At 43.3% G+C, this 15,383-nt stretch overlaps 1 protein-coding gene across 4 annotated transcripts in view; it reads left to right on the forward strand.

The window, feature by feature from the left end:
* Positions 1-2,061: 2,061 nt before the first annotated feature.
* GRHL2 (grainyhead like transcription factor 2) overlaps positions 2,062-15,383 on the forward strand; it is a 159,287-nt gene continuing 145,965 nt past the window's right edge. For 3 of the 4 annotated variants that reach the window (XM_014829409.3, XM_014829468.3, XM_044743876.2), the window contains exon 1: positions 2,062-2,271. In XM_014829409.3, the coding sequence (XP_014684895.1) occupies positions 2,252-2,271 (20 nt within the window). In that variant the 5' untranslated portion in view covers positions 2,062-2,251. Of the gene's footprint in view, positions 2,329-15,383 lie in introns of all 4 variants that reach the window. The other variant, XM_014829530.3, reaches the window with a different exon arrangement.

Consider the following 15,383-nt stretch of genomic DNA (forward strand, 5'->3'; position numbering starts at 1 on the left):
AAAATAAATTTGCTAGTCATTTTATAGATATGTTGTAGAAAAAGTATCAGGATGGGTGCGTACCAAAGTAAACAGACAAAAGGTTTTGTAAGAAAGAAAACAACCATAGTGCACTAGTCTGCTCTGTTGTGACTGATATTTGCACAGTCATTGACTACGTGCTATCCCTAAACTGTGAAAGAGCTATGTTGGTTGAATGGCAGAAGGGGAAACTGGGTGGGATGTACAGCAGTATAAATTATTTAGAATATGGGAAGTAAATGGCAGAAGAGACAGTTAGAAGTGGAATGTGGTTGCCTCTGGAAAGGAGGTGAAGAAGGTAGAGGAGAGGTGGGTACTGTATCATCTTAAAATATTATATTATCTTTAAGAAGTAAGTGTGCGTGGGCTGGCCCGGTGGTGTAGGGGTTAGGTTCCACGTGCTCCGTTTCCATGGCCAGTTTCATGGGTTCCAATCTCTGGCATGGACCTATACCACTTGTCAGCCATGCTGTGGTGGCATCCCACATACAAAATAGAGAAAGATTGGCACAGATTAACAGGCTCAGTGCTCAGGGCTAATCTTCCTCAAGCGAAAAAAGAGGAATAGTGGCAACAGATGCTAGCTTAGGGCAAATCTTCCTCAGCAAAAAAAAAAAAAAAAAAAAAAGTGTATGTGTTTCTACTGTCTTTAAAAAGTAACAATAAAATTTTGAAATTCATTTGTTGAGAGTGAAAACATAGAACAACCAAACCTTGTTTCATAATGTAATTTTCAGGAAGTATCTGAAAGATTAAAACAGAAGTTGTATCAACTCTGGCAATGTAGTATTAACTTGAAATAAAATATGGTAAGCTTTTCATGCCCTCCTTCATTTCCACAATTCATATGTATGGGCTAGATCCCTGTGAGAACTTCCACAAATACTCTTTGGGAGCAGTGGTTATAAACACACCTTTGCTAATTCGTGTTGTTTCCAACTAGAAGAAACAGAACCACAAAGAAGTCAGTTTCAACCTGAATTGTTCCTGTAGCAACCATATTAAACTGGAAGGATAATACACCTTTGTAGTCGCTGCTTCTATTGAATTACAACGTAAATGTTGATGCCTGCCTGGAAACGTCAAATGACAACAGGTTTATGGAACAGATTCAGTGGTTGTTTGCAGTTCTGGAATCTCAGGCTGTAGAATTGAGACAGAAGAGGTGCGCCTGGGCCGTCTTAGTATCTAGTCAACCGAATCTCCTCACCCCATCAAAACCACACCACTCCCCATCTGCCCAGCTCATGAAAGGATGCTCACCTGTTTGAAAATCTGCAATCTACCTAGTATCTTTTACACATCGGGACACGAAACGTGTTTATTGTGGATAAGAATGTTAAAAATGCAATTACGCAACGAACCCGTCGATCTTTCTGTCCCCCCCACCCCGCCCGCCCCAGCACAAAGTAAACTTCAGTTCTGTACTCTTCTGACACTGTCATACAGTCCCCTTAACGTGGATATTAAAAGCCTTGTGGTTGTGCTGCGCATTCGATTCCGGCTGGCTTGCGATACCTGAGTTCAGCTCTCCTTAGTCCTTCCGTTCGACCCACAATCCCTAGTGGTTGCAGGTGTTGCTTTTTTTTCCTGGTTCCTTCTTTCCCTCCAGGCACCCCACCCCCAGCCCCGACCCCGGGCCGGCCTCCGTGAAGAAGGAAAACAGCGTGAAGTCTACTCGAAGCACTGACCCTCAGCTCCCACGGGCTGCCGCAGAGCTGCAGGCGTGCCGCCGCTCCACTCAGGTAAACTTCGGAATGAGTTACCTGCACTTGGAGAAGGGCCTTACCTGAGCGCGCCTCTGCCAATGGCAGCTCACCTGAGGAAGCTCCGCAGCCAATCACCGCGCAGCTCGTCCCTCGGGCTTGTACCCTTTAGTGAAAGAATTCAGCTCCTTGCGAGAAAGTTACCTGTGGCCGCCCAAGTCCGCCACTTTCTGCTCTGTGGCTGCCCACTGCCACCATCCAGGAGGACTCCGCGCCGCCCGGCCGCCTCCGAGCTCGGGCCCCATGTGAGGGGCCCCCCCTTATCCCACCTTTCCGGCTAGGTGAGGGCGCGAGCAGGCGAGCGAGCGAGAGTGGTGAGGGGGGACGGAAAAGCAGAATTACCTGTAGCTCTTGTTCTGCCATCTCGGGCGCTCTCACACACCTTCACCTGCACAGACTTGAAAGTCCAGTTTCACCAGAGGCTGAGGCTCCAGGAAAAGGGGAGCGAGTTCATTGGATCAAACATGTCACAAGAGTCGGACAAGTAAGTGGATCACACGCGCCGGCTGCTGCTACTACCACTTTGGGCTGATGGCAACTGGTTTGTTATGTTTTTTTTTTTTTTAAGTTGCTATTGTTGGTATTTTTTTCCTTCTTTTTTCTTTTTCTTTTTGGTGTATCCAGACTTTTGCAGATTATGTTTCTCTCCTGATTAAGGGAAGAAACCCTACAAGAATGTGAATGTTTAATACCCCCTTTGGGCCTTGATAGTCCAAGTAGGTTTTGCTCCTTCCTGCCTGCCTTACCGAAGATCTCAGCTCCCGTTTCCCAGAACGAATGCTTGGATGTTGGCAGAGGTTTTGGTAGATGAAACGGGAACCTGTTATTTCCCCCTCTCTTTTAGTTGCTCCCACCGCTTCAGGCTTCTAGGGCCATTTGGAAATTCAGCTGAGGTCCTTCGATTTGTCCAAAGGGCCTGCTGGAAAAGCGGGTCTTGGCGGCTTTTGTGTGAGCGCAACAAAGAGCCTTTATATCGAAGCAGAAACGGCCATCTTCCCGCACTGGGGCAGGAGGGAGTGCGTGTGTGCGCGCCCGCGTGTGCGCCCCCGAGGGGAGGCGAGGCGCCGGGGCGGCCGGCATCGGGGGTGTAGCCCCGCGCCGTCCCTCGCCCCTGCCCCTGCCTCCCGGGCTCCGGTCCACCCCTGCATTGTTTGGCCACCTTACGCAGGTGCGGGAGGACAGGGCCTTTCGGAAATGAGGGGAATTGATTTGAGGCCCGAGCTTGCGCCGCCGTAGGGCGCAAGGGGCGCCTGCGACTTGTCGATTCGCCCAGGCCGGACGGCGGCTGCACGCCCTGCGAGCCCGCGGCCCTTCCCTCCGCGGCCCGGCCCGCCCAGGCGCTCCGCGCCGGAGGCCGCCACCTCGGGCGTGGCTGGGGGCTGCGTGGGTCGCGCCGGGCCTTCCCGGGGGCTCTAGGATGGAACGGCGGGGGCCCGGGGCGGCGAGGCCCGGCTTCCCGCGCCTGGGAAGGCGAGCGGGGAAGCGCGTCCTTCCCGTGCGGGACCCGCACTGGCCTCGCAGGGATCGGCGGCCTGCGCGGCCAGAGTCGCAGGGCGCCAGGCCCGGTCCGGTCGCGTCCAGGCGGCCTCCCGGCAGGCCTGGCCCCCGCCCTCGGGACGGCTTTGTGCTGGCTGAGGGAGGTGGGGCCGAGGGCGGGAGCGCGAGGGAGCCGGAGGTGGGTCCCGCGGCCTTTCTGGGGATTCGGTGCGACACTCCCTTCCCCCTCCTCTCGGCTGCGCCCCGGGCTGGGAACTGGCAGCGTCCTCTTGGAGTGCGCAGGGGCCCCTTTTTGCTTTCTCCGATAACGTTACCCTGGTGGTGTGCCCACCCCAGGGGACCTTCCTGAGGGTGTCTCGGCTGGGACAAGGGCCGCAGGCACCTCTCCTGGAGAAGTGGCTGGAACCAGTCCCAAATTGAGGGACCCTGAGGGGGCGGCGGGAATGCCCTGCGGACCTGTCCAGGGCTGGACGGGAAGGACCATGCTCAAGGCAAGCTGCTGGTAGGATAGGCGCATCTAACAACACGTGCTGTCATACTTACGTAAAAAAATCTCCCAGATAGTACCCCGTTACCCACCAAGGAGAAATTGCGTGCTACACGGGGGTGGGGGTGGGGGTGGGGGTGGGGGCGGGGAGCGCTAGCGTTACAAACACCGGAAGAGGGTAGGAGTAGGGTAGGGAGAGAATGTTCTATGATTCTATGACTGTACCCCGACTCCCACCTCAAGTTCCCTCTGTAGCGTTGAAGAAATCACTACTCGAGTTTGAAGACTTCAATAGTCAAAAGCCCAGATGACAGCAGGGTTTTTTGGTTTGTTTTTATCTTCGTGTCAAAAATGGTTGCAAATCTAGTGAATATCGGATAAGACGACGTAATTCTTAATTAAATCACACAATTCACATTTGGTTGCACTGCGTAGTTTTGTGATCCAACATGACTCGAATTCGGAATGAAAACCGATTGGTTTTTATTTTAGCCTCTCATACTTAGCACCAATACAGACTATTTAGTATTGAAAATAAGTTCTGAGCACCAGCAGTCTGGTTTCACTACGGTGCATTACCTAATTTTTATGGGTAATAACTATCTGGGAATATCTATACTTACACTTACAGAAAGTAGCTTTTATGTAGTCATCATTTCCAAGACTTAATTTTGTATCTTGGGAAAAATACTAACAATACCCCCTGAAAGAGCATTGAACCCCTCTTTCCTCCTTCTGCTTGGACTGTTGAGAAATGTTTGAAATTAATAAATGATTTTTGGATCATTTTTGGAAATTTTAGCCTAGTTTTCTCAATGTTAATATTCGAATGGAGAACTGGCAGATATGGGTCCAGCTTTTATGGGCCTAAAGCTTATGCAGTTGTGTATATTAGGTGGGGTGGGGGTGTGGGCTCTAAGAAAAAGAACATGTCGCTGGGGCTCCCTGCCAGAGCAAAAGAGGGCTCCTGAACCTTGAGCTTTATCAGCTTTATGGTAAATCCACCTAGGAGGCTTGTCTGTGTTTTCTGGAAGTAACCTAAAAGAATACACACAGTTATTTTTCCATACACATCAAAGTGTAGGTAATCTTTTGGATTGCCTACGAAGATAATTCCAATTAGCAAGTCTGGACTGAAGTAGCGTCGTCTTTTTAGGGTTGTGGACTTTTCAGATTGTGTTCTGCAGTGTTGATGCTATCACTAATTAAAACAAAGTTTTTTAGGACAGTTTGTCTTTGTACACATTTAAAAACTCTCTGCTCCTCCTTTCTTAAATTTTATGAAGATTTATGATCTTGTCAACAAGCATGTGTATTCTTGCAAGGCAATGATAGTTTTAGAAATTCTTATTTTACTGCCAAAATATATAAAATATATTCAGAGAGAATATAATATATATAAGTATATAACATATGGTATATATAGATATGTTATATATTCATTTATATAAATATATGTATATAAAATATATATAAAATATATCCTCTGTGAATATATGTTGTATATATGACTTTATATATATAATTTTATTTGATGCCCCCAGGTGTTTTTCATTACATAAACATGTTTTCTGATTACCTACTATTTGCAAAACAGATAGGCATTATAAGAAAATAAAAAGATGTATAAGATGGGCCATGTCCTCACAGGGCTTCACTCTAGTGGAAGGTAAGACTTGAACAGACACAATTTTAATTAAGGCAATACCTGGTAAGTGCCTAAAAGTTACCAAGAAAATACAATAGTATATTTGTCAAGTCATAGTGTATCTATCTCCCTTCTCCCTAGCCACCCCACTTTTGCCTAAGAAATTACTTTTAGTCATTTTGTGTGTTTTATCTTAAGGAGGCTGGCCATTATTCTAGAAAGGAAACAGAAAATGCCCAAAGTTATAGGTATCTTATGTGGATAACCTTTCAAGTAATGGGATGAAACATTTTAACTAAACTTTCTAATCTTTAGTTTTATAAATGCATGTTTGTTTCTATTTGGCTATATAAAATATCTTTTAAGATCACAAATATTAACATTAATCATATCTACCTCAAACCACTAAAAATACTCATTTATTCAGCACATATGTCTTGAATGCCAGTCTCTATGGGGCATTGAGACTCACTAGCACGCAGAACCAAGTCCCTGCGTCATGGTGCTTGTATTGTGGTGCCAGGAAACAGAGAGTAAACCATCGAGAGGTGAATACATAACAGGTTAGACGGTGTTAAGTGCTTTGAAGGAAAGCAAAGCACTTAAAGGGATTGGGAATAATAGGCGGCCGTTTTATATAAGGTGGTCAGGGATGGGCTCTCTGATAAAATAACCTTTAAGCAGAGACCTGAAGGAAGTGAGGGATGGAGCACTGAAGATACCTGGGGTAAGAATGTTACAGGCAGATGGAAGAGTGAGTGCAAAGGCCCTGAGGTAGGAGAGTGCTTAGCATATTCTAGAATCAGAAGGGAGCCAAGTGTGGGTGAACCAGAGGGGTAGAGAGATAATGGCCCTTTTAAGTAATCTAACATAATCAGTTCACTACTAAATAGTCCAGACATTTAGATACACTCAAAACCAGGCAAAATGATGCTTATAGATGGTCGTGGCAGTCAACAGGTGAGTGTAAATAAAGAATCAGCTAATACTGCCAGTCTTGTCTTTTTCCTGAGTATCACCAGTTTAGTGGTTAGGGTCCAGTGTTCTCTTCCCTACAATGGATTCAATCCTGTGTGTGCTTCATTTAGGGATTAAAAATGCACGCATCCTAGAAGACCCCTGGGAATTAGAACTGAAGAAGAGGGACCAAGTACAGATGGTGTTTGCACTGACACTGTCGCCTCCCTGAAACTCTTGCTTTAACTTACGCTCTTCAGCCAGTATCTCAACGCTTTAACAGGAGCCTCCAGCAAAATAAGGCTCGTCTTTCCTGCCTTCCTCTTGTCCTCGTTCAGTTTCTGCAAACTTGTGTCCATCAGAAAACACAGGCTCGTCCATCGTGTTTGGAAGTGAGACACTGCAAACAGTGTGCTTTGGTTAGTTTTGCATCTTCAGTGAAGGGAACTAGCATACAGGCAGAGTTAACCTACTTGAAAAATAAGATGATGCTAGCCAACAACATGAAAATTGGAATGATTAAAAAAAGTTGAAGATAATTACATATGTGCTTACTTAATAAGAATCTTCATAGGAAGCCTTTAAATCGTTGCTGCCTAAAATCATCTGATTACAAAAATATCAACCGAGGCACATCCACTGAAACATTCTTCCAGATGAGCAGCTTCTGACATAATTTTAACCTGGGCTTAAGAATCCTTAGGCCTGGGGCCGGCCCCGTGGCCGAGTGGTTAATTTCGCACGCTCCGCTTCAGCAGCCCAGGGTTTCGTGGTTCGGATCCTGGGTGCGGACATGGCACCACTAGTCAGGTGGTGTTGAGGTGGCATCCCATGTAGCACAACCAGAGGCACTTAAACTAGAATATGGAACTATGTACTGGGGGCTTTGGGGAGAAGAGGAATAAGAGGAAAAAAAAAAAGATTGGCAACAGATGTTAGCACAGGTGCCACTCTTTAAAAAAAAAAGAATTCTTAGGCCTTCTCCCAATGTAGTTTACTTTCATTGTTTTGCTAAACTGCCCCTTCTGGAAGAATGCAGTCATTTTGAGAGGTCATATATTTCCAGATCTGGTAAAGACTTCATTTCAAGTGATGTTACCCCCATGGGGCCTCTGCCAGGCATGTAGCTAAGGGTCAAGCTCAGATCTTAGGCTGGATCCCACTCACTGGGGATCTGAGATAGAGTTAGAAGGCTAACCTTGACCTATGGTTTCACATTAGAACCTAAAACTAGTGTGCATTTTTCCGGGCACAGGTGTTTCACTGAATTTAGATTCTATTTTGTAGCATGAAGTCAACGATAACGAGTTCCGATCTGATGTTAGTGCCTGGTGAAATGATTTAATGGGTTGATGGTTGCAGTTTCATTTCTAGGGCTAATGGTAGCTTTAAGCATTACCCTCATAAGCTGGTACTAGACCTTCTGTTGGCCTGTAATTAGGTCCTGTTTTAAACTGGCTGTAGAGACCAGGCCACCCAGTGGGCTTAGTGCCATCTGATTTAAGGAGGATTAAAAGTAAGTGCTGAAGCAGTTGATGAAGAGCTGTAGCTAGCAATATGTATTAGACTCTGCAAAGTCAAAGGGAGAACATAGACAAGTAGCCAGGTAAGTCAAACATACATAGAAACATTTAAACCCCCCCCACCACCCAATAACCCCAAGAAGTATTTGTTTGAAATCTATAGATAATTTAAACAAGACTATTATTTTGATGTTAGATGACTAAATCTAGTCTTTAAAAGGTCTTAGATAACTCAAGCAAGTGCTTCGGTTCTTCTTTGTAACTTTGATTTAAGTAGGCATGCATTTCTGGTTAAAAAATGAACAATTTGATTAAATAGTATTTTCCCTCTCTTACTTCCTCCCTAGTCTGAACCAACATTTTTTCCTCCTTCCCCTCCTCCCTTCTTTCCTTCCTTGGTCTGTATTTCGGTGCCACTTCCCTGATTTTTATTTCCTCCCATATTACTTGGTGGGAATTGACACACACAGTTTCTACGCAGAGAGATAAATGGAAATCTGATTTTAGGTGTTACTTTAGTCAGTGAACTTTGCCGTGTTCTCTTAGCATTTACAGTATCGGAGACCCATCTTTGGTACCTAAGCCAAGAGTTAAGATGGTGTCAGCAGATGATGTCACCCTATCTAAGTCAACTAAGTTTAAGCTTGGAAATTGTTTACTTTTAAGTTCTTCTTAGTATAAGCAAAGCCTTATCCTAAATTAATTAGAGTCCTCACTCATGATCCCTGGCATTCACATTGGGGTGCAGACACTCTCTTCTTCAAAAGGTATTCAAGGATTCCTGCTCAATTACAAATACTAGGTCTAAGCTGAAATAGGGTAGCGATTGGTTTGGCAAACTTGTCCAGGAAAAATTCCTTAGCGAGCAGCAACAGGCTGAATAGGAATTTTTGCTTTCGCCCAGGAGGACTAGTGGGTTGCTTAGTAACAACAACATGCACCTGGGAGTCCCTCAGACAGCTTCACAGGTCTTGCAATGCAGGCCCTCAAATTCAGACTCACCCTACCCTGCACCTGCCCTGTCATTTCCGTCCTTTGGAGCAGTCCCAGCTCCTTGGTTCAGATCTATCTGTTCATGCATTAACAGGACATTACATTTCATGCTGTAAGTTTTTAGGTGGTAAATGGTAAAAAGGACTGGACTATAATGGGTTAAGTGAGAGAGAAGCAAGAAAATCTCTCTTTGGGGATTTATCCCAATTCTTACCTCCATTTATATTGGGAAGAGGGTGAAGTGTTTTAGCTTGATGTGTTTTGGTGAGTAGCAGGATTAAAGTAATATTATTTATAAAAACAGCACATTTTGATTTGCCATACACAATACCAACCAAGAACACATTTTTAGAGTTCTATGGAAAGTTCTAGAAAAGCCGATACATTTCAGGGCATTTCAATGTACATTTTGACAATAAGTTGGGATTGTGGGATTGTCCGTGCATTTGAATGGGCATTCAGTGGAAAGCAATTGCTGCCTGTGGCGGATGAAGAGCCTTATTTTACTTTGTAATGAACATGGCAATGAACTTTGTGGGGAGCATTTTTAAAGTGATATGACTTCACATTCACTCCCAAGGAAATGCTTCCTTTACAAGTGTGAATGCAGACACCCTCCAGAGAAGAAAAGGAAAGCAAGATTCCCTTGTTGCTTGTCTTTATTTTGGCGCCTGCCTTTCATCCCAACGCTGAATGTACAAGTATAGCTTAACCCCCCAGGGCCAGACTCTCTTGTTTTAAGTCCCCTGATTTAGATCGGAGGTTTTAAAGAGGGGGAAAGGTTGAAGTGGAGAAGAACGGAGAAAGGAGAGGAAGAGAGCGAGAGCAAGAAGAAACTGTGTTTTAGTCACTGTTGAGGTGCCAGCATTTTTCTCAGTAGCAGGAGAGTCGCCGTGCACGGCCTGCAGAGCTGGGGACTAGTGTGGGGTGACATGGCTTTTAACTTGAAGCCTGGAGTCCTAGAGCCAGGACGAGCCTTAGAGATCTTATGGGGCATGTGAGTAACCAAGCATAGGATTTGGAGCTAAAAGTTTGGTTTGAGGAGAAAAGTGCCTTACATTCTTTCTTCTGTGTTGCATGTTGGGGTTGTAAGTATAAGTTGCAAATCTGAAGTTTCGATTAACTTGAAAAAAACATGCTGCCTTTTTTTGGTAGGGAGATTGGGAACAGGGGAGGCCTTGCCTTTTTATCTTAAAATATGAACATGAGTGTGTGAAATACCTACCTGTTTCAGATTCTGATAGCAGGACTGTGAGTTAGAATGGTCTGTTCTTCCCACACACGCCAAATCATTGTTTTTAGTTCTCAGTTCAGTGAGCCCCATAAAATAACTGCTTTCTGTACTTCTTGGATCTAGCTTTTCAAAGAAGCAAGGAACAAAGGTAGCTTTTGCCTCTTTCCTGTATTGCCAATAAGATAATTAACATAAGATGAGAGGATTCTTCTTTCATTATTTTTCATCTGTAAAATGACGCTGAACTAAGTGGTCTCTGAGGATAATCGCCTGCTCCGGCATTCTGTGAGTCTCATTCTCTCCCTCCAGAGCGCTCTGGGCTGGTGGCAGCTTCCAGAAAGAGTGATGGATGTCAGCAAGATAGGAGAGTACAGCGCAGTGGGGCTTGCTCCTGCTCCCATGCCCTCTCACCCTTTTACCGAAATAAAAGCGGGTCTGACTAAGATAACAAAGAAATAGACTTCTGGCAGGCAGGAAGAATTCAGAGGGCCACACGGAATTCAGAAGGGCAGTGGGGCGGTAAAATCAGTGGTTTACCTACGGGACCCCTCACAGCCTCACCAGGTTGGTAGATAAAGGGGACAGGAAAATCAAATGAAAAGGGCTGACAGATACTCTGAAAGCTCTTCCCAGAGAGAGCCCAGGAAGTGGTTTACTCTGGGCAAGCTCGTGGAGTGAGAATGAGAATATCGGAATGGATGGAACAGTGGAAAATTTAGTAGGGTGAAAACCTTAGGCAAATGGACAACTTCCCTTCTTCTCTTTCCCCTTTCTTCCTTCCCCTCCTGCTCCCCCTCATCTTACTCCCTCTCTTCCTCCTCCTCCTCCTCCCCCTCCCTCCCCCTTCTCCCTCTCTCTCCCCTTTCTCCTTCTCCTCTTTCTGCTCCCCCTTCTGGCCCCCTTCCCGACTCCTCCTCCTCTTAATAAACATATTCAGGGGCACCCATTGTCAGACAATATTGCCAAGCCAGTAGTTCAGTGTTTGGAAAAGCTATTAAATAATTTAGGATAAGAATAGCACCTGCAGTTTCACTTCAATTATAAACTAATATATTATTTCATTTCAGGGCACATAATGACCATTTATGTCAGGAATTCATTTAGGTCAGGAATAAAATCTCCTTTTCTGGTATCCTACTGTGTTATAAGTCTGAAATCTATTTACTCTGAAGCCAGTACTGGTACCAGGACAAAATGGCCTGCAGCCCCTAGAAGGTTCTCATGTTGGAGGACTTTTGCTAGGTTACCGGCCCTTTAAGTACATTTATGCTTCCTGTGCACACCGTGATTTTTCAGCTTCTTCGGAGTCTTGGTATCTACTTTTAAAAATATGTCTATCTTACATATTTTTGAAAACATGTTTAAAAAGGACAGATGCTCCAATTGCAATATGTTCCAAGCCCATGAGGAGACAAAAGCTATACAAGTGGCTAATAAACATATAAAATAATATCTAGTTTTATTAATAATTCAAGAAATACAGATTATAGGACAGGAAACTTCCAAGTTTCCCTGTCAAATTGGCCAAGATTAACAAAACTGGGTTTGGGGAAAATGCATTTCTAGGAGGATTATAAATTATTACAAACTTTCTGGAAGGCAGTTTGGCAAAACCAGTTGAAATGGGCCTACCTGTTGACATTGGAATTCCAGTTTTAGGGCTTTATCTTAAGGAAATAATCAAGGATATTAATTGTAGCATTATTTTTGAAAGTGAAAAATCAGAAAAACCCTAAGAAGTGGCCGGCTGCAGAGGACTGATGTAGTAAATCACAGTTGAGGGAGGTGACGGGAGACTGTGCAAGTGCCATGAATCTTATTATGGGAGAATAATGACAGCAGCAAACGTTCATGATGCAGTAGAATCTTTATAGGCACAGAAAATGATAAATAATAATAGTAATCAAACCACAATGGGTTAACAGTGCTTTGCTCTCTGCGTGGAGGAAGGACATGGACTTTTGTCTCTTAGTTGTGCTCTCTGTGTTTTCCTAGCTGGCTGAAGTGAGCTTGTTCTGCTTTTGTGATTAAGGAGACAAAATTTAAAGGTTATTTTTTAAAAAGCTATTCTGCCATGGAGACATTTAAAAATACAAACACACGTACCCTAAATAAAATGGGAAAGCCTGCCTGCTCGCTTGTTCCAGGTGGAATTTATCTGCTCCTCCGCAGAAGTGCCTGCCGCCCTCCTCTGGATCCAGGCATGCCACCCTGCTCGTCACTGCTGCTGTGCCACGTGGCCTCCGGCACTATGCCCCGCTCAGCTCACCTGTAGATTTGTTGGGTTTGTGGCTTCACAACCCTGTCTTTTTGGATCTGCCCAATTAACAAGTCCACTATTTTTCAAAATAGCACAAGTAAGTGCAGGAGTTTCCAAGCTTTGTATAACTTGAAGCTGGGGAATGACTGAGAAGAAGAGAAACTTTGTTTCTTCCTCTCAGTAGGCTGCATGTGCCTGTGAAGTTTCCCCTGGAGAAAATGCTCTGTGGGCGAGGCTACCTTCCACGCCATCTCAGACCCCGCCCGAGTGTTCCTGGGAGAGACTTGGTGGTGGGGCGAGTTGTGTTCAATCTTTTGGAGGAATAGGGAGAGCCCAGAATATGCCTCCATTTAAAAACAAAAAGTAGTTGTAGGCAAGGATGAGTTTTTATTATTTTTTTTAACAATTTATTTTTTCCAATAACGTAGACTGGCTTTTCCCCCGGAGGGCCAAGCGTGTGACTCATCTACCTGCTTCTACAAGCTGGTACAGAGAGCATGCCAGACGCGAGCTGGAGTCTGTTAGTTAAGCTGTATGGGATTGCATCACTGGATTTCCTGCAGGCGTCTTTAATGGAGGCTTTGTGGCAAATGTGAAATTATTTGCTTATCGACACATCCAAGGAGCATCCAGAGCAGGGAACAAAAAGTACACAATGTGAACTGGAGGGAGAAAATGGCCTCCCAGAATCACTGAAGTTGCCAAAATTATGTCAGGAAAAAAAGGGGAGGTTTAAAAAAATGGAAGTGGACTTTGTAAATGTGAGCAAATCCAAAGCAATGTTTGGCTGTGGGCATCCACGCAGTTTGTGAAACAGGTCTTTTTGGTGGTGAATTCATGAGTGAAATTTGCAGTTGCCCCCTTCTCTCCCACGCCGACCTCTCCCCTCCTCCATACTTGTCTTCTCATTGTGCGAAAATTCATCAGATCTCAAATACTGTATCTTACGTTTTCAAAAATCGTTATTTGGATGTTGAAAGTCTCAATAAAGGCATCCTTACAGAGCTTGTGGGAGGGAGATGAGCTAAGAGTTATGGTTTGTCTTTTTATCCTGTGTTTATCTTCAATTTTAGTAAACAACCTAAAAGGTGCGGTTTGCATTTTATTCAGCCACACAAAACCACAAATTTGCTTTTTGCATTTGCCCACAAATCTTGGGACACAATTCATTTATCACTTCTAGTATCCTCAAGTTGAAATGCGCTGGGGTATCAGTTGTAGTCTTTCCCTTCTCTTTCCTCATTTAAAAGACCTATGTGCTTTTTGTTGTCTTCCTGATCCTTGCTAAACAATGAAATACCTATGTGGTCAGGACCTGGGACATGTTTAATTACAAGTTGCAAGTTTTCCTACTGCAGCATACCCACGCTTGGCCAGGTGAACCAAACAGGATATGCTATTCAGAGCTTCCAGGACTGTAGGGGGATTTTGTTGTACCAAATATTCCTGGAATATGGAGGATTTAAAAATGTGTGTGTGATTCTGAGATTTTTATTGTACTGAATATTTGATGGATTATTTTATAAACCACTCTTTTGAAGCATTTCTGAATGACCTACTTCACTGCTTTCAACGCTGTCTGCCAGGCTAACTTTTATTGTAACTATTTTATGATATGGTTTTGTACTTGCATGTGTTTTTTTTAGCACCATTTCTTGGGAAGGCTTTTTTTTTTCTGATGATTAAGACGGTATATGCTCGTGAGGAAAAGGGGGAAACTAGTGAAAGGTATATAGAAGAAAAATCCCTTATCATTCCAGGACCCTAACACTTTATGTATTTTCCAGCAGTTTCTAATATGTGCATGCATATGAATGTAGTTATGAAAGAGTATACAAATTATGATCGCCCTTTTTACATCATTCATGCCACTCTACGCTTTCCACCGAATGCGATATTATTAGCATTTTGTAGTTCCTTAAATATTCTTCCACGTGACATTGAAAGATGAAATCTACCATCTCCTATTTTTATGTTTAGGTTGTTTTGCTTTTTCATTATTATAAATCATTATTATGAATCAGTACATAAATCTTTGTGTCTCTAGTTATTACTTTAGGTTTCTGGAAGTATAAGAACAAAAGACAAATACTTTTAGCTTCTTGATACATAATTTGAAAGTGACTTCTGGAAAGACTGTAAAACTTTATATTTTCTCTCAACAGTGTTTGAGAGTGTCTTTCTCACATTGTCTCACATGTAAATGAGAATTATAATGTTTTTGTCAATTTGAAAGACCAAAAACATGTTTTTGTTTTAATTTGCACTTTGATAATTAATGAGGTTAAACATTTTCTCAGCTCTTTCTTGGTCATTGACATTTCTTTTTTAGTGAAGATCTTGCTCTTGCCCTGGCTGCTACATATGGTTATGTTGTTGTCTCCTGGACAGGGGAACTTTGGGGCTGAGATCCAGCTGTGTTTCCCTTTGGCTTCTGCCCAAGGAAAAAGGGCAGCTTCTGACCTCTGTACAAATGTACCATATGGGTTAGTGTTGCTCAGTTCTTACTTTTCACTCAGTTTGAAAATTGGGATGTTGATATTTTTATTATTGAGTTGTGAGAACTCTTTACACATCTACAATTATCAACTCTTCTGTCAAAATTCTGGTTATCGTTTTCCCAACTTTTTGTTTATCATTTAATTTCGTGATTTAAAAATATTCAGAGCTTTACAATTTTTGATGTCAAATGTATTGTCACATCTAAGTATGAATGTGAGTACTTTCATTGCCTTCAAATGGGGAAAGTTTGAGATCAACCTTTATGGATTTAACTCATTAAATTTTTTTTTCTTTATTTTTAAAGTTATTTAAAAGGCCTTTAAAAAGTAATTAATTCATACTTAATTGTAAAAATATTAGAAAGTACAATTACTCTCAAAACTACTACCCATGATGTTAACGCTGCTAATATTTTGACATCTATATTTCTATTCTCTTTTATATGCATGTACATACAAATATACTATGTACACAGAGATGAGATAGTAATTTACA

Source organism: Equus asinus, chromosome 12 (genome assembly GCF_041296235.1).
Source record: "Equus asinus isolate D_3611 breed Donkey chromosome 12, EquAss-T2T_v2, whole genome shotgun sequence".
NCBI classification, from domain to species: Eukaryota; Metazoa; Chordata; class Mammalia; order Perissodactyla; family Equidae; genus Equus; species Equus asinus.